Source organism: Lepidochelys olivacea (assembly GCF_965140295.1).
Source record: "Lepidochelys olivacea isolate rLepOli2 genome assembly, chromosome: 1".
Taxonomy (NCBI): domain Eukaryota; kingdom Metazoa; phylum Chordata; order Testudines; family Cheloniidae; genus Lepidochelys; species Lepidochelys olivacea.
Genome location: NC_140411.1, coordinates 268,321,813 through 268,347,152, shown reverse-complemented (window position 1 = coordinate 268,347,152; position 25,340 = coordinate 268,321,813). Strand labels below are relative to the sequence as shown.

Genomic DNA, 25,340 nt, shown 5'->3' with positions numbered 1-25,340 from the left:
CTGTAGAAAGAAATCCTAGAACTCCACTCTGTTGTGACTACAGTCCTGAATAAAGGATTCCATTTTGTTTGATAAAAATAATACTTTGCATTTAACATGGAAAACTTTTGACCATCTTCCCTTTTCAGAGAGAACACTATTTCTGGCCATTACTCCTTTCTATATCCATAATACACTGATAGATTTAAAATAAAAATGAAACCCCAGACACTTTTGGAAAATCTTGGGGTTGGTATTTATTTAAGAGGAACATCAAATGAAGCTGCAGTTTTGTGAACTTGTGTTTGAGCCTGAATCTGGAATCCACCATTTTATCCCTGACTTGAAAGCAGTAGGGAAGGCTGAAGACCCACTTGTTAATTTGCAGGCCTACCTGAGCCAAGAAAGCAAACTTGTAGGTAAGAACAAAAATAGCAATTACATAGTTTACATTTTTAAAATTATATAAAAATATTCTACTTTAGTTATACAAAACAAATAGTTCATGAAAAAAAACCCTGCTTTGCTAATGAAGAACCTGATCTGGGTCCCTCTGATGTAAATGGCACTTTTGTCACTCTTCAAAAGGAGGATTGACCTCCAAAGTTGTTTCAGTATGCTTTGAAAAGAAGCCTTTAAATTACACCTCCCTTTCAGTGTTTTAGTACAAGCCTTGATTAGATTATCGCTCTTCAAATGCTACTGCTTTTTAGGCAATCTATAGTTTCAGAAAGTAATTAATTCATATCTAAAATCTTGGTTATTTCATCTTTCATATCCTTGATCTCAGTCTGAACTGTAGTTAAATTGGACAGTTTTTCATTCAAGAAAACAATTTCTTTCTCTCTTTGTAATATATCATCAACCAACCTTCCTATTCTTAATGTTAGCTCATTTATCATTGGTTCTAAACGGGCAAAGTCCTTCTTTAAGTTGTACACCTTGGGTTTTAAATCATTTGCAAAAGTAACTGTTTTCAGAACTTTTGCTCTGTTACTTTCCAGATTTAAAAGCCTATCTGAATGTTTATTGAAATCACCTCTCAAGTCAGACAATGTGATTTTAATCTGTTCAATTCTTTTTGAGTTATCAGAGGCAAAACTTCGTAGCTTTGCAGTACGGTCAATGCTACTTGTAAGTAGATCACCTATATTTTGTACTGTCTTCTTTTCAGCTTTATCTACTTTATCTTCCAGTGCTTGCAGAGAATCAGTCAATGAGGTCACATCTGACACTAGACCTGAAATGCGTCTTATGTCAGTTTTTACTGTTGCAATCTTTAGAGATACATCTTTTGCTACAGAAGCTGTACTCTGCTCAACTTTTACAACTGCATGAAAAAGAGTTGTTAAGTTCTCCTGCAGTTCTTCTTTTTTTTGAATTATGCTCTTAGACCATGTTTTCATGCCATAGAGACCCTCTTGTAGATGTTTAACATGAGAAATTATTTGAAGAGCTTCCAGTTGTTCCATTAAGTCTTGAGTCTTTTCACACTAGAGGGAGATACAAATAAAAGTATTTCAAAAGATAAGCACGATTTTAACTAATAAGTTCAGGTCAAAACTACAGTTAAGTTTCACTGAAATATCTTTCTTAATCAACAGTGATGGATCCATGAACCTGGGTCTTTAGAGAACAGTATTTCTGCAACAATGCATGTGTCCCAGACTTCCACTGATTAACTCAGTTTTTCCACGTAAGTATAGGCAACAGGCTCATATGCATCACTAGAATCCTCTTTTACTGTTATAACATAGATTCATAATTTTTTAAGGCTGGAAGGGACCAGTATGATTTTCTGCTCTAACCTCCGGCATAGCATGGGTCACAGAACTTCACCTAGTAATTTCTGCGTTAAGCCCATAACGTCTGTTTGAACTATAGCATATCTTTTAGAAAGACATTGACTTAAAATAATTAATTGTGATCCATGAATTTTCTGTAAAGGAACTCTTTCCTGTTTTCACTAGAGCAAACACAGCATAAAAATTCTTTTGAGTATTTATTACATTCACATAACAAAAAGAAACAGACAGAAAATATAAAGACTTGGAATTGAAAAGTTAAATGATTATTCATTTGGGGCAAATTTTTAAACTATATTCAGCAAAATCCTTCAGAGGGAAAACATAGTTTAAACAGTTTCCTGCTCTCACTAAAAGTTATCTTAATGAGAGAAGATTCAATCCACTCTTAGGTTTTGTCTTAACAGATTTTTTTAAAAGATCTATTCCTGCTCTTCAGACAAACATGCAAAGATGAGACAAGAGAGGAGAACCTTCTGCCTGATACGGCTTCATTTATGTGTGAGGCAGGATACAGTATGCAGACATGTTGATTACAAACAGGTATACTTTAGTCTGGAGACTATGACTTCGTTCTCCAGTCCAAGAGGAAATCCAGTTGGCATGCTCTGGTCTCCTCCCACTGTTTTTTTTTTCATGCTGAAAAAAGGCCAGTTGCTATCGGAGCATGTCATGCTGCTTATAATGGTGAAATCATAAAGTTAAATTAATTCCAAAAGTGGCAAAGTTTGGAAACTATTAGAAAGAAGGCAAAAGGAAGACAAGAGAGAACAGAATTGATATCATGTAACACAAGGAAGTGTTGGAGCAGAAATTTCTTGGGAAATGACCAATCTAGTGTCTATGGTCTAGCATCTTGACTGGTCTGTTTGCAGCCTGGGTATAACACATCAAAATGGGATCGGTCTTTTAAAAAGGTAAAAAAATATATCCCCCTAATATTACAGTGTAACAGTAGAAAATGGCTATCTATTATGCAACTGAAACAATATGCACTTTATAGTGAATCTTTATCAAGGTGATTTACTATATGTCAATTTTTCTATTGGCCATCTCTTTCAAAAATGTAAAAATGGACAAGATATCATGTATGTCAGACTCTTATTTATGGGCTCAGTGGAGTATTGGTTTTAAAAAAGAGCTGTGTCCCCTTAACACTCATAGTTGTACAAAAGGATGATTGCATTTTTGATTTTTTTATTTTATTTTGATTACACAAATCCCAGTGTGTAGTTCTCCAGTTTGATCTAAATAAATCTGTGAAGGTCACATTTCTGCATTGAAAACAATGGTGGCTACACTGTTCATGTAACTTTGGCAGATCTCTCTGGCTCCAGTAAGCTGCCAGTGCAGCTCTTTGTGTGCATATATTTTAAAGTGCATGTGCATTAGTATTTTGTAGTGCAAGTTATGTAGATTGACGAAGGAACAGAAAGTTGTTGATGGCACAACACTGTGTATACAGCAATGTAAAATTGATTAACTGACAAAGAATGAAGGTGTCTGTTCTAAAGGAGTAACGCAGATTGGAAGACAACAGTAAATATTTATAGAAGTTGATCTTAAGACCGTACTTCAGGTAGGGCGCGGACATCCCATTACTGCTACAAACGAGTATTTTGTTTTCAAACTTGCATCACCTATTATACCCTTATGGAGCTGACATTGAAAATTAAGACTATCTTTCTCGTCTGTAAGTTCCTTGTCTGTAAAAGCACACTGTTGGGGTTATATGAGTTATAATGATTACATTTGAGGCACACCGGAGCTGAATTTTGTTGCAAGCTGGAAATTCTGCAACTTGGATTGCACAGGAAAACATTCAAATAGGTTTTTATTGAATTAAAAATTAAAATCATAAATTAGATACTGTAATTTTTTATCAAATTTAATTATTGTGATTTTTAGTGGATATGGGCCCCATGTATAATTCTGTCTGCCAACTACTTCTTGATTCAGCTTACTTTTTTAGCACTGATGCTGACATTGTTTTTAAGTTTATTTTTAATTATATCCACATTTATTATCTTGTTCACCAGCTGCTTGTGTGATAAAACCCAAAACTGAAATTTACAGACTGAACTACCCCCTTTTTCGGTTCTTTATATTAAATTGATCAGATTTATTGGACATGGTTAATTTTTAGTGAACCCATGCCAATGAGTATTACACTACTTCATCCCTAATAAACTATTTAATGTACTTTTCTTCCGGGGACAAAAGTCTAGTTTATCTGGCTGTAATTACTATTCTCATTTTCACAAATTCATACTTAGCAGACAGAAAAGGCCTAGTGTGAAATCCTGGCCTCATGGAAGTCAATGGCAAAACTCCTATTGATTCAGTGCAGGCAGAATTTCATCTCTAGTGAAGAACTTTGGTCATCCCCTGTGAACGTAGGATCATTTGGTATAGCCTGTGATTCTCAGACTTTAGATTTTCGGGCAACTCCATTTGTTTACTAGACTAAGAACTCTGTAACACCCGTGCCCACTACTTTCTGTTCAACTATGTATTCTAGTCTGCAATGGAATTTGGGTTGATCCAAACCTACAGTCTAAAGATGCTGAAAATGTGATTTCAGTCCTTACTCTTGTTAACCAAAAATAATTATATGAAAGAGAAAATTCTAAGTTGAAAAAACCAAACTTATGAAAAGTATTAAAATGTGTTTAATTGCAAAAATTCTTTCCCATAAAATGTTAAACAAGAGAAGAGCAATCTAGATAGCTTCAACAAAAAAACTTAAAAAACAGACTCCAACGAGAGACTGCTGAATTGGAATTAATTTGCAAACTGGATACAATTAACTTAGGCTTGAATAAAGACTGGGAGTGGATGGGTCATTACACAAAGTAAAACTATTTCCCCATGTTTATTCCCACCCCTCCCCCTCCCCCCGTTCCTCAGACATTCTTGTCAACTGCTGGAAATGGCCCACCTTGATTATCACTACAAAAGGTTCTCCCCCCCTCCGCTGGTAATAGCTCACCTTACCTGATCACTCTCTTTACAGTGTGTACGGTAACACCCATGTTTCATGTTCTCGGTGTATATAAATCTCCCCACTGTATTTTCCACTGAATGCATCCGATGAAGTGAGCTGTAGCTCACGAAAACTTATGCTCAAATAAATTTGTTAGTCTCTAAGGTGCCAGAAGTCCTCCTTTTCTTTTATCATTTTGGATATCCCGAGTCTTAAATCAGGAGTAGCCAAAATGTTGTTTGTAGCCCCAGTGTGTGAACACTTTGGGTATGTCTACTCTGCAATTAAAAACCTGCAGTGGGCCCATGCCAGCTGAAACAGGCTTGCGGGGCTCAGGCTAAGGCACTGTTTAATTGCAGTCTGGGACCCTACCCCATACTGGGGTCCTAGAGCCTGGGCTCCAGCCCATGCCCACACTGCAATTAAACACCCCTTTAGCCTGAACCCTGCAAGCCTGAGTCAGCTGGCATGGGCCAGCTTCAGGTGTTTAATTGCAGTGTAGACATACCTTTGAGTTTTAAAATTCAGCCTCTAGCTGCCCTCTACTTCAATATAGAAGAGAGGCCTTTACATACTACAAATCCCAGTGTGTAGTTCTCCAGTTTGATCTAAATAAATCTGTGAAGGTTACATTTCTGCATTGAAAATAATGGTGGTTACACTGTTCATGTAACTTTGGCACATCTCTCTGGCTCCAGCAATCTGCCAGTGCAGCTCTTGATTGGGCAAAGTTTGAACAGTCTTGCCTTAAACACCTCCTGGTAGCTGAGATTATATATTAATTGTGTTTTGACTTTGGAATACAACAGTTTATATTGGAAGTCACATAATTTCTTTAGGCCTACCAGTGTACCATTAAAAAAAAAATGATTTATTTATAATGGAAGTTAGATCCCGTATGCGATTAGCACCAAGTTCAGTTGCCTTACACAAGGACTAAAACCTGGCAATACTGACATGAAAAGGCGTTAATAGATGGCACAAACGAATTTCTTTTAAAATTAAGGAAATATAAATGTCTTGGAATTAACTTTTTAATTTTTGTTTTTCATGAAAAGTTGGATCCCTATTGTTCAGCAATAAATTTAAGTAATAAAGGGTAGGAAAAATCAGTGACAAAAATAGTTGGGCAGGTGTAAATGGGAAAGGGAGATTCTGGGGGAAGATGTGGCAGATTTCCTGACAAGGAACTGAAATGATGGAAGGTTACTAACAGTAATGCTGTACTCAGGTTGAGAAGCATCTTAACTCCACAACCAGTCCTACAGACTTCAGTGAGACTATTCATGCAGAATGGTGCTATTAAATGTGAATAAGGGTATCACAATTTGTCACAATGATATTAAGAATGTCAACAGTAAAGTGTGGAGTGAGGAGGCCACTTGCATGTGGCCGAGGAAAGGAAGAAGAGACAGAAATTTAAAGACCAACTGTTGTATAATCCATTAACACATATAAAATCTCAATGGAGAGGAGGGGATATTTTAGCAAAAGTGGTATGGTATTCTGCATTGCAATCTGGCGTTTTCAGAGATCACCTGTCACCAGAAGAGGGGACCACGTTCTTCTCTCATTTATACTGGTGGAATACTACTGAGTTTAAGGTGCTTGTAATTATGTAGTTCAGAGGAGAATCTGGCCCAGCATATAGAAATTGTGTTAAATATACATAATTTATTACCAGTAATCCGGAAGTTCTCTTATTCTGCTGTCAGTTTAAACTCAAAGCACTGTCCTTGAAAGGACCCTTGGATTTTGGGTCAGCACCTAACTGTATTAGGATTTTCTACATTGAGAATAATTATACTATCTATGCTTCAATGGAAGTGAAGTGTGTACATGTCTAATCTCTCTCTCAAACACACACTTCCACTGAGGCATAAATATTAGGGCTGTCAAGCGATAAAAAATTAATCGCCATTAATCACACGATTAAAAAAGTTAATTGCAATTAATTGCACTGTTAATAATAGAATACCATTTATTTAAATAGTTTTGGATATTTTCTACATTTTCAAATAGATTGATTTCAATTACAACCCAGAATACAAAGTGTACAGTGCTCGCTTTATATTTATTTGATTACAAATATTTGCACTGTAAAAAAACATTTTTCAATTCACCTAACAAGTACTGTAGTGCAATCTCTTTATCATGAAAGTTGAACTTACAAAGGTAGAATTATGTACAAAAACTTACTGCATTCAAAAATAAAACAATGTAAAATTTTAGTGCCTACAAGTCCATTCAGTCCTCCTTCTTGTTCAGCCAGTCACTAAGACAAACAAGTTTGTTTACAGTTGCAGGAGATAATGCTGCCCACTTCTTGTTTACAATATCACCTGAAAGTGAAAACAGGAGATTGCATGGCACTGTTGTAGCTGGCATTGCAAAATATTTATGTGCCAGATGCACTAAAGATTCATATGTCCTTCATGTTTCAACCACCGTTCCAGAGGACATGTGTCCATGCTGATAACTGGTTCTGCTTGATAACAATCCAAAGCAGTGTGGACTGATGCATGTTCATTTTCATCATCTGAGTCAGATGCCCCCAGCAGAAAGGTTGATTTTCTTTTTTGGTGGTTTGGGTTCTGTAGTTTTTGCACGGAGTGTTGCTCTTTTAAGTCCTGTTCTACAGTATGCGGTTATTTCAGAATTAGCAGAGTTACCTCAAAATAAAGCTGATTCCATCCACACGACCAAACCAGTTTTTTCGATTTAAAGGGCTCTTTACTCTGATTTCTGTACTCCACCTCGGCAAGTGGAGTAGCGCTAAAATCAAGATCGCAGTTCCAGGTTACAGGTACTGTGTACACAATTCGACGATATTGGCCTCTGGGAGCTATCCCAGAATGCTTCCCTGTGACCGCTCTGGACAACACTCTGAACTCCGATGCACTAGCCAGGTAGGCAGTAAAAGCCCCGGGAACTTTTGAATTTCCTGTTTGGTCACCATCAACACAGGTGACCATCAGTACAGTCCACCATCACAGGTGACCATGCAGACTTCATCATCACAAGAGACCACGCAGTCCCGGATTCACAGAGGAGCTCCAGCATGGTCCAAACGGGAGGTACTGGATCTCATTGCATGTTGGAGAGACAAATCTGTTATGGCAGAACTACGTTCCAAAAAAAAAGAAACGCAAATACGTACGCTAAAGTCTCCGGGGCCATGACGGAAAGAGGCTACTCCAGGGACACAGAGCAGTGTCATACAAAAATCAAGTTGCTCAGACAAGCATACCAAAAAGCCATGGCGGGGGGAAGGGGGGAACGGGTGCTCTGGGTCACAGCCCCATACATGCTGCTTCTACCGTGAGCTGCATGCAATTATGGGGGGTGACACCACCACTATCCCACCACTGTCCGTGGACACCTACAAGGAGGGAGTAGCACGGAGTGAGGAGGGTGAGTTTTTGAAGAACGAAGAGGAGGAGGAGGAGGACAGTGCACAAGTGGGGAATCTGTTTTCCCCCCTAGTCAGGAACTATTCTTAATGCTGGAGCCAGTAGCTTCCCCCCACTCCCAAAGCATGCTCCCAGACCATGACCCTGGAGAAGGCACTTCTGGTGAGAGAGAGATTGATCGGAGCCACATGTTGTGGGGAGGGGGGGAAACCCAGCCGTGCTGGGCTGTTCACGTTTAGTTTAAAGGGCTCATCCCTGCTCAGAGCCTCATCGGAGCCCCGCAGTGTGTGTGGGGGGCGGGGAGGAGGGTGTTGTGTGAAGTGATCATCCCAGAGAGCCCGCAGGCTGCCTGCAAGCTGAATTCTGTTGCCTGGCCGCATGTGATGGCTTACTCACACCAAAGTGGGAGGCACTTCAGTATAAGAGGCAAAATGAGACCTTGTATAGAAAGAACATGTACTGTGTACTATGAATTGCCTGTTTCACTGAGAAACAGTGACCCCTCGGTTCTCTAAAATGTATCTTTTAAAATATTACCCTCCCTTTTTTTCCTCCCGCAGCAGGTGCAAATGTTTCAACGCAGCCCCTATCTACTCCGTCCCAGAGGCTGGTCCATATTAGAAGGAGGAAAAACCAAAGTCGGGACGACATGTTTGCCGAGCTTATGCAGTCCTCCTGCACTGATAGGGCCCAACTGAATGCGTGGAGGCAAACAATTGCGGAGTTGCATAAAGCGTTACATGGATACGGAGAGAGGAGGGACATGTGCGATGAGAGCAGACAGGATGCTATGGTCAAGCTCATGGGGGAGCAAACTGACATGCTCCGCTGTATGGTGGATCTAATGCGGGAAAGGCTGCAGCCCCTGAATAACCGCCCTCCCTCCTCCCCAAGTTCCATAGCCTCCTCACCAGATGCCCAAGAACATGGAGGGGGAGGGAGGAGGCTGCTGGGACTCACATAGTCAACCCCAGAGGTTTGCACAAGCAGCAGAAAGCTGGCATATCCTAAATTTTGATTTGGTTTCTGGACTTGTCCTTCCCTTCTCCTCCACCCCCCTAACCCAATACCCCCCTCCCCCATCTAGCTTCCGAATTCTCTCAATGTTTTGTGCAACAAATAATAAAGAACGTTTTTTTAAACAACTGTGACTTTATTTCCTTTCATCGATTTATAGGGGGCGGGTAACTTTAAGAGAAACAAACACAACTGTCACACCCTACCCTGGCCAGTCATGAAACTGCTTTCAAAGCTTCTCTGATGTGCCGCGCGCCCTGCTGCGCTCTTCTAATCACCCTGTTGTCTGGCTGTGTGAAACTGGCCGCCAGGCGAGTTGCCTCAACCTCCCACCCCACCATAAATGTCTCCCCCTTACTCTCACAGATATTGTGAAGCACCCAACAAGCAGCAATTACAATTAGAATATTGGTTGTGCTGAGATCTAACCGACTCAGTAAACTGCGCCAGCGCACTTTCAAACGTCCAAACGCACATTCTACCACCATTCTGCACTTGCTCAGCTTATAGTTGAACTGCTCCTTACTACGGTCCAGGGTGCCTGTGTATGGCCTCATGAGCCATGGCATTAAGGGGTAGGTTGGGTCCCCAAGGGTAACTATAGGCATTTCAACATCCCCAACAGTAATTTTCTGGTCTGGGAAGTAAGTTCCTTCCTGCAGCTGTTCAAACAGAGTTCCTGAAGATGTGAGCATCATGCACCTTTCCCGGCCATCCCATGTTGATGTCAGTGAAACGCCCCTTGTGATCCACCAGTGCTTGCAGCACCATGGAAAAGTACCCCTTGCGGTTTATATACTGGCTGTCCTGGTGTTCCGGGGCCAAGATAGGGATATGCGTTCCATCTATCGCCCCGCCGCAGTTAGGGAAGCCCAGCGCATTAAAGCCATCCACAATGGTCTGCACATTTCCCAAAGTCACTTTGATAGCAGCTGGTCAATGATTGTGTTAGCTACTTGCAGCACAGCAGCCCCCACAGTAGATTTCCCCACTCCAAACTCATTTCCGACTGACTGGTAGCTGTCGGGCGTTGCAAGCTTCCATAGGGCTATGGCCACTCACTTCTCAACTGTGAGGGCTGCTCTCATTTTGGTGTCTTTGCGCTTCAGGGCAGGGGACAGCAAGTCACAAAGTTCCATGAAAGTGGCCCTACGCATACGAAAGTTTCTCAGCCACTGGGAATCATCCCATACCAGCAACACTATGCAGTCCCACCAGTCTGTGCTTGTTTCCCGGGCCCAGAATCAGCGTTCCACGGCATGAACCTGGCCCAACACCACCAGGATCTCCCAATTGCCACATGCCATGCCTTCTGTGTCCATGTCCTCCTCAGTATAATAATCGCGCTGTTGTCGCTTCCTCGTCCAGTTTTGCAGGTACTGCACATACTGCTGGATAATGCGCGAGGTATTTACAATGGTCAAAACTGCAGCGGAGATCTGATTGGGCTCCATGGCTATGGTGCCTGCACAGGTAATCCTGGAAAAAGGGCGCAAAATGTAGGAGAGCAGAGTGGCAGCGGAAGCTGTGCTGTTCGGTTCATGGTAGCCGAACAAAGGCGGAAAATGGTTGTCTTCTGTGGCTTTCACGGAGGTGGGAGCCCAGGACAGATAACATGGAGAAGCTCGGAAGTGTGGCAATAGCGGGAGAGCAGAGTTGGCAGCAGAAGTTGTGCTGTTCGGTTCACGGTAGCCGAGCAGAGTTGGCAGCAGAAGCGTTTGATGAGGAAGAGAAAGAGTAGATAGTAGAGATTACATAGGAAGATGAGAGAAAATGAGAGGTGGATTCATAGTAGCAGGAGAGCAGCAGTGCACCGTCTGCTGAAAGCAGTATGCCAAAAAGGCGCGAAATGATTGTCTGACGTAGGTTTCTGATGACACACACCCAGAAACACCTGCGAGAATGTTTTTGCCCCATCATGCACTGGGAAATTAACCCAGAATTCCAATGGGCCGCAGGGACTACAGGAACTGTGGGATAGCTACCCAGAGTGCACTGCTCTGACATTCAATGCTAGACTCGGTACTGTGGATGCAATCTGCGGAATTCACCCGCTTTGATGGGGACACAGAAGACCGAATGTATAAAATAGCTTCCGAAAATTCAAATAGAATAATTTCGTGCTGTAGACGTACCCTTAAGACTTCTGAAAGCATGCTCCACACCATGTCCATCTCAGATATTAGAAGGCACTTCAGATTCTTAAACCTTGGGTCGAGCGATGTAGCGATCTTTAGAAATGTCACATTAGTACCTTCTTTGTGTTTTGTCAAATCTGCAGTGAAAGTGTTCTTAAAATGAACAGCACGTGCTGGATCATCATCCGAGAATGCTATAACATGAAATATATGGCAGAATGTGGGTAAAACAGAGTAGGAGACATACAATTCTCCCCCAAGGAGTTCAGTCACAAATTTAACTAATGCATTATTTTTTTAAATGAGCATCATCAGCACAGAAGCATGTCATCTGGAATGGTGGCCGAAGCATGAAGAGGCATAGGAATGTTTAGCATAACTGGCACATAAATACCTTGCAATGCCGGCTACAAAAGTGCCATGCGAATGCCTGTTCTCACTTTCAGGTGACATTGTGAACAAGAAGCGGGCAGCATTATCTCCCATAAATGTAAACAAACTTGTTTGTCTTAGCAATTGGCTGAACAAGATGTAGGACTGAGTGGAGTTGTAGACTCTAAAGTTTTACATTGTTTTATTTTTGAGTGTAGTTATGTAACAAAAAAAATCTACATTTGTAAGTTGCATTTACACAATAAAGAGATTGTACTATGTTACTTGTATGAAGTGAACTGAAAAATACTATTTCTTTTGTTTGCCATTTTTACAGTACAAATATTTGTAATAAAAAGTAATAATATAAAGTGAGCACTGTCAACTTTGTATATTGTGTTGTAATTGAAATCAATATATTTAAAAATGATAGGAAAACATCCAAAATATTTAATAAATTTCAATTGGTATTCTATTCTTTAACAGTGTGAGTAAAACTGTGATTAATCACGATTAATTTTTTAAATTGCGATTAATTTTTTTGAGTTAATTGCATGAGTTAATTGCTATTAAATCAACAGCCCTAATAAATATTACAATTATTGGCAGTAGAGAAAACCGTAACATAGGTGCAGACCCAAAATCTAAGGGTCCCTGTAACGACAGTGCTTTCTGAATTTAAACTGACATCAGAAGAAAACTTTTGGATTATTCCAGTAAGTAAAATTGATCACAATTACAGCTCTTTTGGGGGCACGTGTGTACACTACTAGGATCTCCTGTATGGAATAGTATGGATGGACTCCTGGTCAAATTCTCTGCTCTCAGTACACCAGTGTAAATCTGGAATAATTCCATTCCATTAACCAGGAACAGACTTTTGTCCCCACAAAAGAGGTGTAAATTGTGATCGAATTTTATTGAATGGAACCAAATATATGAAACTGTTGTTTGTTATAGTCAATATGGTATGTTAGAATCAGACTACAATTCATGGAACCTGCTCAGAAACAGGTTTTTAATTTTTCATATATTATAATGTAGCTAATACAGAAGCATGAAATATAACTTTGCAAAAAGCTATAATTAGAAAAAATGAATATAAATTTAAATACAGAATATTGTGCTTAAAATTCCGACTTAACATCCAGATGTTCTTGCATCTAAATACTTTGGTTCAAATTTCCTTTTAATGAAAAAGAACTTCATGGACATTCAAGATAATCATTATAAAATACATGAAAAAGAGTCTGTCTGTTCCCCCATTACATTTGTTTTTTTTTCTCTCTAGTATAGTTTAGGCATGTAAGGTCTGATCCAATGTTAATAAAAAGCAATGACAAGACCCCTGCTATTTTTAAAGTTTGTTGGACTAGTGGTGTTTGGTTATCGTTTGTTTATAAACACATTAACATAACTGAGCTATAAATACTGTCCATATTGTCAAGTAATATACATAAATTAAAATGAGCCTGAATTCACTGATCATCACCCTCACTCTGTTCATTTTCTAGATTGTATTCTAAAGGTACTACTTCTCTTGTATTTGAAGATACTGTAATGTCATATACTTTTTCTTTTAAAACAATTATTTCATTTTGCAGTTTTAATATGCTGTTGTCATACTGCATGCTTTCAAGAACCTTTTGCATTTCCATTATATTTGACACTGTTTTTAGCATCTCATCTTCCATAGTAAACATCTGTACTGTCAAGTCTTCCATTTTTTTCTCTATACCTATCAGCTCACTTGATACTCTAAGAATGGACTGAATGGCATTTTCAATTGTTGGTAAGTGGGTCTTGCATTCCTCAATTTTCGGTTCATAGTCTGTAAGCTTCTGACTCAAATCTATGTCTCTAGCTAACAAGGTATTCTGTTCTTCTTCTAATTTTTCAACTGTCTTTGTATCCAACTCCAGCTGCTGTTCAACTCTAGAAAGCTCATCTTCTTCCTGTCTTTTTAATGTTTTAATATTTCTTATTGTACTGTCTTCTAAATCTTTTAATCTTTCTGAAAGAGACTTCATATTTTGATCAGCAGTATTTATATGGGTTGTAACTTCAGTATGTATGAATTTTGCTTCAGATTTTAAACTACTAGTGTTTGCATTCATTTCATCCAGGCTTCTTTTCCAGGAGTCCATGACATTCTGGAATGTCTCATTAATGCTTTGCATCTTTTCAGAGAACGTCTGCTCACTGTTCTGAATGTCCTGTATGATGTTACGGAGAGTGGACACTTCCTGCTCAAAATGGGTCATCATAGAGATGGATGAGGTAGCTTCCTGCAGGATACTTTCGGAAGACTCAAGCTGCATTTGTAACACAAAACAATGTCCATGTCTACTTAATATTAGACTGGAAGAGCACTTATATTTATACAACTGGGAGTACAATATATACATAAGGCTCAGTCAGTCTCTTGGAGAAAGCTCATGATGTCATACATATTCTAGACATACAAAAAAATTGAGCACTTTATTGACTTGATACACATTTCCAATCTTCCTATTTAATTTAATAATTTATGTTTAAAATATTATTGTTCCAATTTATTCTGGCATGTGAAAGCTATAAAGAGAATTTCTAGGGCAGTTTTCACACATGTATTTTTATTTAGGAGTGAGTAACTCTAGTCAATTTGTTACTTAGAACCAGAGTTATTAAATTCAAGTCACTTTGACCTCAGTTTCTATTTATAAAAAATGAACTGCCATAACTTATTGCTGTAAAAATATTGAGCAAAAAACTTAGAACAAATACCTTCAAAATACAAATCAAATATCGCGACCTTTGATACAGACCAAATGATACAGGGCTAGATCACCAGTCTAGTGTCTCCACAATGCACTACCATATAGGGAACCGGACACTGGGTTACATATTAGTGGTTCTTCACTGCGTGAGCTAGCAGGACATGTGAGCACTAAGAAAACAACACACTAAACTCAGGCAGAAGACGGTGAATTTTGCCACTGACTTCAATGGGTTCCACAATTTCAGTCAGGGAGCACAGGAGAACTTTGTAATACTCCTTGATCAATTGAAGAGCACAAATGAAGCTGTAAAGGGAGCATCTTTTTGCTACCAAGGAGGTACACTATAAGCATATATATTTATTTAAGCAATTATGCAGCTTAGTATTTTCAGATTCTTATTAATTCTAAACTTTTCGTGTGTTAGAAAATGGTGCTTATTTACCTAGATAAAGAATTTTGTACCCATGATTTCTTTCAAACTGCATTAGGATGGTAACTGGAATTTAACTGAACACACAACAGCATATAAATTTTATTTTTATTACACAAATAAGCCCTTAATACAGTACATTACCTATTGTGATATATTTATAAAACTTGATGTCAAAAGTTAGATGTTTTTCCTGACTCTCTTTATACAGAAAAGCAGTTTTTAACTCAAAGTTTTTGATAGAGGCTCATGGATTTAGCATGTTTATTTTTTATTTAAATGTTATAAAAGATTATAAGGTTAGGCCTAACATATTTCATATTAAATTCAGATTTAATTTTAAACAGGTTAATTTTTTAAAAAGAAAAACTTACTATAATTTAAAAAACAAAATAAAATAATCCAATTTAAATTAAAAAAACCCATTTTTAAAAAGTCATTGATTTTTATCCATCCTGTACACAAAAGGGAATTCCAAGTTGGCAGTCAGCTCTCTAGACTGAAGTGTACAGAGATTCAAATTGCATCCTATTTGACTGTCAACATTATAAGATCAATGCTAAAATGGCACTATAAGCACTTGTTTTGCTATGCTTTCATCATTATCTCTACCATACAGGAAATGATCTTGGAGTAAAACTAACTTTTCTAACAGACAACACAACACTATGAAAGGAAAAGAACACATTGCTGCAAATCAGCAGTGTGATAAATGAGAGAGGAGATAGCTCCCTTTTGTGGACACCCAGCCAGCCAGTTGGCTATGGAATCCCTCTTGGTGGTTGTTCTCTACTTGTAAAGGGTTAACCAGCCCACAGGTAAAGGGAAAGGAGAGGGCACCTTACCAAAAGGGCCAATGGGAGGGCTAAAACTTTTAAAAATTGGGAAAAAACTTCCCTTTGTCTGTGTGTTGTGCTTCTCCAGGAAAGAGGGGAACAGGGAGCAGTTATGCTCTGAGAAGCTGAAAGCCAGGTATGAAAAACCATCAGATCATACCTAGAGATTGCTTATCTGAAACCCCAGATATATAAGTAAATTAGGGAATGTCTAGGAAGATGCGATTAGGTTTATTTCTGTTTATTTCTTATTGGCTTGTGGACTTCTCTGTGCTAACCCCAAATGTTTTTGTTTTGCTTGTTTGTAACCTTCGCTGGACCTCAAGAAGGTTGCTGTTTAATTTTTGTAAGTGGGTTCTTTAAATCTAGCAAAAGCCTAAGTTCCAGATGTATTTTCTTTCTTTTTGTTTTTAATAAAATTTACCTTTTTTTAAGAACAGGATTAGATATTTGGTGTCCTAAGAGGTTTGTGCATATGTTGTTTAATTAGCTGGGGCAACAGCTAATTTCCTTTGTGTTCTTTCTCAGCTCTTCCCAGGTGTGTGTGTGAAAGGGCTTGAGGGTAACCCCCCACAGGAAGGAATTCCCAAGTGCGCCTTTCTGATTTCAAGGGGTTTTTTTGCACTTGGATGGTGGCAGCATCTACCCATCCAAGGTCAGAGAGAAGCTGTAACCTTGGGAGTTTAATACAAGCCTGGAGCGGCCAGTATTAATTTTTTTAATCCTTGCTGGCCCCCACCTTCGGCACCCACAGTGTCAGAGTGGAGAATCAGCCTGGACAAGCAGTTTTAAGATTTTAAATTAGCAGTATAGAAGACATAGACTGAAGTGGGAGCAAGACCAATTTACCATACAAGAATTTCTATTTAAAACAATATGTAGCTGAACTATATTGAGAATTAAACTTCTAAATTGAGCCATATGAATTCAAGGGAGGACTTAAGTTTCTGGAAAAGAAACATTAGGATCCAGTTACTTAATATGCATGGTTAATGGATCGACAAATTTAAGCCCCAAATTTGACATACTTTAAGATTATAATCATCTGGTGAATGATGTCATACATATTCTAGACATTAAAAAAAATTCAGCACTTTATTGCTATGAAATTACACATGAAAATAGTATTGAAGGTCCTGAAGAGATCAACAATGAAAAACAAAAATATAAGTAAAGGGAAACATTTTCAAGTAGCTATTTCACACAGGGTGAAATACTGGCCTTACTGAAGTTGATGGGAGTTATGCAGTTGACTTCAACGACGGCAGAATTTCCTTAGCAATGTTAGTATCTCTTTATAAGCATCCACCTGTCGGCATGCTTTTACTTACATAAGTGATATTAAGCAACATAGTCTTATGAGTTTAGAACAGAACAGAAGCCAGATCTGATGGCCAACCAGATGTCCCATTAACTCCCAATAAGATGACTGAATAAACATTTTTAAATGGTCTAATTTCAGAGATATAAAATTGTAATTCTGGTTATCTAAAAATGTCCATAATCTCAAAACACATTTGTTAACTTTGACTAAGTCAATATGAATTAATACATTTTAGCTAATGTTCAATATAAGTTCTGCAATTAAAATTCCAATGATTACCTTTTCAGAAATTAAGTTAACTTTATTTTCCATATCCTGGCATTTTCCAGTTTCCAGCTGTAATAAATGATACTTTTTTTCCATGTGAGCAAGTTGGCCTGACTGCTGAAATAGGAACCTGCAAATCATGAAAAAATTAGTGAATATAATTGGTACGCATTAAATGTTTTAGGCCTTGATCCTGCAAGGAGCACCACGAGTGTAGGATTCTACCTTCACACAGCTCCTTGCATGATCAGAGCCTTAGAAAAGAGCCGGGCTTATTTAATGAATTTGGTCTGTCTTCATATTGAAGTTATAGACTACCAAAATAAGGAAATAGACAACAAATAATAATTTGCATTTAAAGTGAGAGTGTGTATACGTGTGTGTGTTCTACTCAATTAGCTATCACAAACCTACATAACTGCTTCATTGTGACCTAATGTACATATGTGGGAAAAAAAGTACCTTCATGGTAAAGGAAGCCCTTAGTGAAAATTACTTTTTTAAATGGTTAGCTGATTAGAAGGCCAAGTTAAACAAAACAAGATAATTTGACCTTTCTTCCCAGACTTCTCACAACCATGTGGGAGCTCTGAATTAGGAAAGGCCAATCTAGTTCTAATTTTGTGTTAATTTTAGCCATTGCTATTGTGTTGTGGAAAAGTTTGTATTGCTGCTGCCTGTGATGTACCTGTTCTGTGGAGAAATAGACTTTATTCTCCAGGCTCTCAGTCCAGCACCTCTCTCAAGCATTACATTTATTTTAAACAACAAAAAATGTAGTTAAAATTATCTTTTTTTGGTAGGTTTCAGGGTTGCCAGTTCTGTAAACAACTTAAACATATAGTGATAAAGCGGGTTTGACAGAATGTACCCGTGTCCACACCCTACACACTGTTGTAATAATCTTAGTGCAAAGGAGGTTTTGTGAGGTATCTGAAAACTCATAATGTGCTGGTCAATGTAGTCCTGATAAAATGTGTGACAACATCGTTTATACTATTTTCCTGTATAATGTTATTGACACATGTTCCAAACCACAGCAGAAGCTGGCAAACAGGTCTGTCTCAAACAAAAGAATATGTGCTCTGCTTAATTAGCATTTAAGCAGTAAACAGAGTCATCAAGCAGGAAGGGAGACAAAGGGAGTACAAACAGGTGGGAAAATCAGCAGGGATTATCCTTACATATGCACTCTGGGCACTGCAGCTGTGCCGATATAGGCCATAGTGCAGACACTATCTATGCCAAAGGGAGAGCTTCTCCTGTCGGCATAGGAACTCTACCTTCCTGAGAAGTGGTAGCTTTGTTGACAGGAGAAGCCCTCCCATTGACACAGTGCTGTCTACATGGGGGGTTAGATTGGTATAACTGTGTTGCACTCTGAGCAACGTAGTTATACTGACAAGTCTGTACTGAAGGCCAAGCCTCTGTCTCCTGAATCTCAGCTGGAAGTATTTTCCAGAAGGAGGACTAACACTATAAAAAGGAGAAATAAATGCCACAAAGGGACCCCCTCCTCTCTCTCTCTCGATTCACAGCACAAGAAGGGACAAAGGAAGCAGCCATTAAAGAGAAGAAGGTATCGTGGCCTAAGAAGTTTGGCCAGTAAGACTGTTGAGAGCACGTGGTGAGAAAAACTTTGCTTTGAATTTAACGAAGTTTGTTAAGCTGGGCATCAGTTGTGTTTTTTACTTTTCTTGTAACCACTTCTGACTTTTATGCTTCATTACTTGGATTCACTTAAAATCTCTCTCTTTGTAGTTAAAAAACTTGTTTTACTGTTTTATCTACTTCATTACTGTTTTAGCTAATCCAATGTGTTTAAATTGAACTATCTGACAAACTATTTAAAATAATAAAATATCATATTTTCATCTTAAACAGACTTAACATATTTGTATTGTCTAGGAGAGGGCTGGACGGTACAGAACATATATTCATGGGGGGAAATCTAAGACTCGAAGTATATTGGGGCACTCTGTACTATACCCAAGACTCGTAAGAGCCAAGGTGTGGCTGGCTGGTTGCAGCTCTCACACAGACATTGCTGGTAGTGACTTACATGCTGTAGGCTGTTTGTGAGATTGCAGATGGGGACATGTAGGCAAGCAGCACCACTATAGCTGAACCAGGATGAAATGGGAGACAACAGAGAGGGCCCTAAGATGGCAGTGAAAGAAGGTTAATTTGCTGGAAGTTTATCAATCCCGAATCAAGATGGGGATAATGCAGACTGTCCAGGTATCCCCTTTTTGGAATCAACTTATGTAGAAGATTATTTTCTCTCACATACATTTTATAATTCTTTATTTGTTACGATAATGTACAGCAATTAAAGTGAGAACTCCAGAACAGTAATAATCGACTGTTGAGACTGAGGTCTGGAGCAAAAACTAAGAAATTGTAATCTATACCTATCCCAGATGTGGGACAGTTTAAGGAGAATCAAAATTATGCAATTTTTATTCTTCTAATCTAGACAGTCCTGTGACTACTCAATCATTCATTGGGTGAAATTCTTGTCCCAGTGAAGTAAATGGGAGTTTTGCAATAGACTTCACTGAGGCAAGTCTTTCACCCATAGACTTTAGGGCCTAAAATTTTTGGTGTAGCTAGAACATATCTATTAGAAAGACATCCAATTTTGATTTAAAGAATTGAAATGGTGATGAATCCACCACATCCTTAGACAAGTTATTCCAATGATTAATTATCTTCACTGTAAATAAAATAAAATAAAATAAAATAAAATAGTGCCTTATTTCTAGGCCGAATTTCCAGCTTTGCCTTCCTACCATTGGATATTTTTATGTCTTTGCCTGCTAGATTAAAGAACCCTGCACTATTGGAAATCTTATCCCTGTGTAGGTACTTAGAGATCATGATCAAGTAACCTCTTAACCTTCTCTTTGTTAAGATAAATAGATTGAGTTTCTGTAGTCTCCCACTGTAAGACAGGTTTTCCAGACCTCTAATCATTCTGGTGGCTCTTTTGTGAGCTCTTTCCATTTTGTCAACATCTTTTTCAAACTGTGAACACCAGAACTGAACACTATTCTACTAATGTCATATATAGTGGATTCCATTGTATATGACATGGAGGAAACTAGAAAGAGTAAAATTGAAAGTGTGAAACTGACTGTATCCAGTTACCTTTAGAGGATCACTTACCAGGTGAGCAGTAGACAAGCAACAAGGCAAAGCAGGTTTAAGGCTGTCCGTGAGTCTATCCAAAAGGAATTCTGACTATTGCTGCTGCTCCTGGGACCTGAGATCATTCCATAATTGCTCTGCTTTTGTGGATCTTCGTTGTGCTTCGGTGAAGGAACAGCTTTCTTTCTTTGCTTCATGTCAGACATTTTAAGAAAGTCTTTAGGAAACAGAAACCAACCAGAGATCTAGCAGAAGAAAGCAAAATGAGTTATGTTTAGTCCCTTCCAAGTTCACACAGAGACTTCCCAAAATATGCAGTTAGGCAATTGCACTAAAAATTAACTGCTTGCTGTTGATGTATACCACATCGATGTTTATTCAGTTACATTAATCATTTTCAAGAAAATGTCACGATAACTATTCGTTTTTCCATTACATAGCTATCCCCTTCCATACTTTCGGAATAGCAGAAATTGTCTAATTTTCCATAGCACTAAGACTATAGATTTAATTTCTTTTAAAAAAATGAAAACTTGGGTTCTACATAAGCTGATGGCAATTGTCCAGGAAAACTTTTAACTCCTTCAGGCTGCATAGGCATCTAGAGTTTTCAAGATGTTCTTAAGATTACTGTACATAAAAGAGATTAGAAGACATTAGACGACATTTTGGTTTTTTTAAGACAGCACTGTTTAATCAGTTTCACTATTTCTCATGTTTGATCAACTAATCTGTTGCTTTACTATACTTTGAGTCTTTCACACAGCAAAAGGGGAGATACACATTTAAGACATAGAAAATATGGGATTGTGAATCATCTTGGAGTCTAATTTAGGAATATTTCTGTTATAACTTTTTAAATATGTCCACCCATAAAGCCAGGTTCATTATTTACTGTATAGTCCTGGGGGCACTCTGTGCCAAAAATTTAAAAATTCTGCATACAATATTTTATAATTCTGCAAATTTTATTTGTCAAAATAACACTACATAATCACACCAGTTTCAATTATTTTGGTAATTTATTTCAAAATACCTGTCAGCAAGTATGTCTATAACAATACAGACACACACAAAAATTCCCCCAGGAGTAGAGAGTTAAAGAAACCCCTATGACACCCAGTTCCTGTTTCTCTGCCCCCTCCCCCCCGGTATCTGGCCCAGCCAGGGGGCCAGATACCCACAACCTCTCCCCCCGAGAGCCCAGTGTAACACTGCACCTCATATTCTTCACAGTAATATTATTATATGATTAAGACATAATGATAATGTATTTTATGCATGATAGGTCATGTGACATATCATTGGAAAGGATATGATTTACTGAATAGGATTATCCCATTTGTATGCATGTACCATTTTTGTATCTGAAGTTAGGAATATTTACTATCTGTATTACAAATGTGTTTACACCTGGGGAACGCCAGCTACGCAAAAGATGCTCAGTCTAGATCAGTGGTTCTCCAACTTTTGTACTTTCACATAGCATGCCTCTGAGTGCAACCCCCCTTTATAAATTAAAAAACACTTTTTTGTATATTTAACACCATTATAAATGCTGGAATCAAAGTGGGCTTTGGGATGGAGGCTGGCAGCTCGCAACCCCCCACATAATAACCTTGCGACCCCCTGAGGGGTCCCAACCCCCAATTTGAGAACCCCTGGTCTAGATGGCTGGCTGGGAAGGGCCCATTCAGGTTGGTGAGCCATTAGGGGAAAACAATAGGCCTTAGAAGAAGCTTATCTCCTGGGGTGGGGTGGGGAGAGGGGATGTCTTCCTGAGGATGCTACAAATGGCCTCCAAGCAATGGCTTCTGTGGCACTACAGGGGCATGTAACCAGGTCACCTGGTACTGGACTCCATCTTGGAATACCAGTGTTTTACAACTGTCTGGCATGGGAACCAAGCTTTGAGACAAAGGGTTCCTGCCATATGCAAAAGTTATTTAAGGCAGGGGAGTGACATCATCATGGTTCTTCACTGACTCCCTGCACCAAAGAGACTCTGGGAAACACAGGAGGAACAAGGACTGACCTGGGGGGGAAGTGCTGGACCCAGGCTAAAGGGATTTTTAGCCTATGAAAGAAACACCTGGGGTTTTTAAGCTGTAAGCAAGTGCAACTGGCCCCTTAAGAATATCTGCAGCCTGCTTGAATCATCATTACGGCTACATTTTAGTCACGGGTATTTTTAGTAAAAGTCATGGACAGGTCATGGACAGTAAACAAAAATTCACAGCCCATGACCTGTCGATGACTTTTACTATTTACCCCAAAGTAAAACTTGGGCGGGGGAGCCACAGGTGCTCTGGGGGCGGGGGGACGGGGGCGGTCCGGGGGCACCATGGGTGCTGGGGGAGGTGGCACGGGTCCCCCACTGGTGCTGGTGAGGAGAGAGGGGCAGGCAGCAGCGTGTGACCCAGGACCCCCTCTGGTGCTGGGGCGGGCCACGGTGCACGGCCCAGGAGTGGGACCCCTGCTGGTGCTCGGTGGGAGGGTTGTCAGGGCTGGCAGGGGCTCCCTACCCAGCTCCGCATCTCTGCAGCTCCTAGGCAGTGGAGGGGTCTGGGGGCTCCGAGTGCTGCTCCTGCGAGAAGCACCAGCCATGCAGCTCCGATTGCCAAGAACTGCAGCCAATGGGAGCTGCGGGGCGGGGTCTGCAGGCACAGGCAGTGCACGGAGCCGCCTGGCCCCTCTGCCGCGTAGGAGCTGCAGAGACACGCTAGTGGAGCCCCCCACGTCGAGGTAAGACCCCAGATACTCGCATCCCCTTTCCCCCCCAGAGCCCAGCCATCTGTCCATCCCCCCATCCCCGAGCACAGGGATCCAGAGGGAGAAACAGCCTGATGCTTGATCCCAGGCTTGCATGGAGTTTTCTGCATGCTGCCCTCTCCTTCCCACAGGGCATGCTGGCAACTGCAGCTGCCAGGAAACCTCTAGCTCCCTCCCCCCAGCAGTGTCTTCTATGTGTGAGCTGGACTCTGCTGGGTCCAGTGGCCCCTAGCTGCACTGCAGCCCATTTTTGTTGGGGAAAGGAAACTCTGCACACCCATAGTTATGTCTCTATTTAACAGGGTGTGACACTTTACCATATTACAAAATGAGCATCATTTCATCTGTGACTTACTGTTTCTAATTATTTTATTAAATTGAGTGAATTACACATTTAACAGACCAGAAAGTCAAAAAAAAATTGGACAGGGTGCACTTTTTTTTTCTGCAGGTGGATGTATTTTGGAGTATCAAATAAATGGTAACCAAATATCTATTTGTTCTCCATTTTTCTGGGTATATAACTGGTGCATTAATATTCCCATATTTTCTGTATTTTTTGAGTCATTCCCCTAGAACTGGACTATTTTTCTTTTTCCAGTGAGAAGCTATTAGTAGTGTAGTAGCTACTAGCAGATGAGAGTTTAATTCTTCATTTCCCTTTGTGCGATTGTTTATTTAAAACGTTGGTTTAGAAATAAGTCACCTTTTTAAAGTCCAATATCTCAGATCTTTTGGGGGGCTAAAGGCAAGCCTCATTGGGTTCAGGCAGGAAGCTGACAATCTCTACTTTCCAATGCAACAAAACTCATGTTTCTAGACTTTCAGGACCATGACGTATTAAAACAGTCACACTTTTAAATCTAGAAAAACTCAGTGAATGACCTAGAACTGACTCATATCAATCATGTAGTTTGGCTTGGGGTTGTTTTTTAGGAGACAATTTCATGTCTGGGGAGAAGAAAAGAATTATTTGGCAAGTTGAAAGAAAAAAAATTGTCTGAAGCAGTTTGGAATATAAGAATAAATCCAAGAGAAATGGACTAGTGGGGGAAAAGCAAGTGAAGTGGGCAAAGATGCATGATAAATACATTTATTACATAGTTTTGCAATTTATCATAGGGCTATCCCCTCCAAGTGTGTTTATACCTACAGCTCCCATCCTGTCCAGAGAGCTGTGTGCCTGGAGTCTACCACTGCACCGCTACAGGGCCCAAAATGAAGTCAATGGGGCTCTGCAAATTTCTCTTTGCAGGACTGAGACCGAAATCCACATCCATAAATAAATATAAACATTCTACAGCTATCCAGATATTTACTTGCTTCGTTCGGTACTTCTTAAGGACTAAGTCCATCAGAAATATGAAGCTTAAAAATAAATGTTTGTGAGTTACACAAATGCAAAGAAGTGTCTGAGCGTGTGGAGCATGAAGAAAAAAAAAATCCCCGCGCTCTGCACAAACGTGTCAGAACCGATTTTCTTTCAACTTGTACAAAGTCGCTTTGGGCAGAGCCCGGGCAGAGCCCTAGAGAATTCGAACCAAACGGAATTTCGGAAGGAAAGTGAAAAGCGACAACAGCTTTTAAGACAAAACCCACCCCCCGGCTTTAAGGATCGCGACGGCCTCACGGTAATGCCGGGGGGGGGGGAACCATCAGCCCCACAAAGCCATTCCCCGGCGGAGGCTCTTCTACTGAACGATGCCCCGCAGTCACCAACGGCCACCCCGTCCCCCCGCAGCAATCCCGCGACACCCCACTGGGCTCTCCCATCAGCAGCCCATCCCTCCTTCCCCCAGCTCCCCCCTGGCCCCACAAGGCCACCCCCCGCCGTCCCGTGCCCCCACCCCGATCTCCTCCTCCTCCCTTCGAGCGCCCTCACCGCCCGGTCCCCCCGGACTCGTCCCCACCGCTCCCTTCCGCCGTACCCCGATCTCCCGGATCCCCGTTATCCTCTGGCTCGGGAGGGCCGGGCGCGGGACAGTCCGGCTCAAACAAACTGCTGTCCTGGGCACGCGCCTCCGGAGGCGGTTGCGCCTCCCCACAGCTTCGGGCGCGCCACGTCAGGCGCGTGCCCGCCGCTCGC

At 40.2% G+C, this 25,340-nt stretch overlaps 1 protein-coding gene across 2 annotated transcripts; it reads right to left on the bottom strand.

Moving 5' to 3' along the window:
- Positions 1–211: 211 nt before the first annotated feature.
- IKBIP (IKBKB interacting protein) lies at positions 212–25,332 on the bottom strand. 2 transcript variants are annotated; one of them, XM_084630478.1, is made up of 4 exons: positions 25,183–25,332; positions 20,501–20,727; positions 17,342–17,459; positions 212–1,472 (listed from the first exon to the last, which is right to left on the bottom strand). In XM_084630478.1, the coding sequence occupies exons 2-4, from the start codon at positions 20,686–20,688 to the stop codon at positions 717–719; spliced, it is 1,062 nt and encodes a 353-aa protein (XP_084486604.1). In that variant the 5' UTR covers positions 20,689–20,727; positions 25,183–25,332; the 3' UTR covers positions 212–716. The 2 variants fall into 2 exon arrangements, with proteins under 2 accessions (XP_084486604.1, XP_084486603.1); XM_084630477.1 differs by lacking the exon at positions 212–1,472 and adding an exon at positions 12,816–14,025.
- Positions 25,333–25,340: the final 8 nt, after the last annotated feature.

What these genes read in the sequence shown, in the direction of transcription:
- IKBIP (XM_084630477.1), bottom strand. Translation starts at nt 20,688, where the DNA reads ATGTCTGACATGAAGCAAAGAAAGAAAGCTGTTCCTTCACCGAAGCAC. An exon ending in GCTTGTCTACTGCTCACCTG is followed by an intron (nt 17,460 to 20,500) that starts GTAAGTGATCCT and finishes CATGATTTGCAG; the next exon opens with GTTCCTATTTCAGCAGTCAG. An exon ending in TTAACTTAATTTCTGAAAAG is followed by an intron (nt 14,026 to 17,341) that starts GTAATCATTGGA and finishes TTACAAATGCAG; the next exon opens with CTTGAGTCTTCCGAAAGTAT.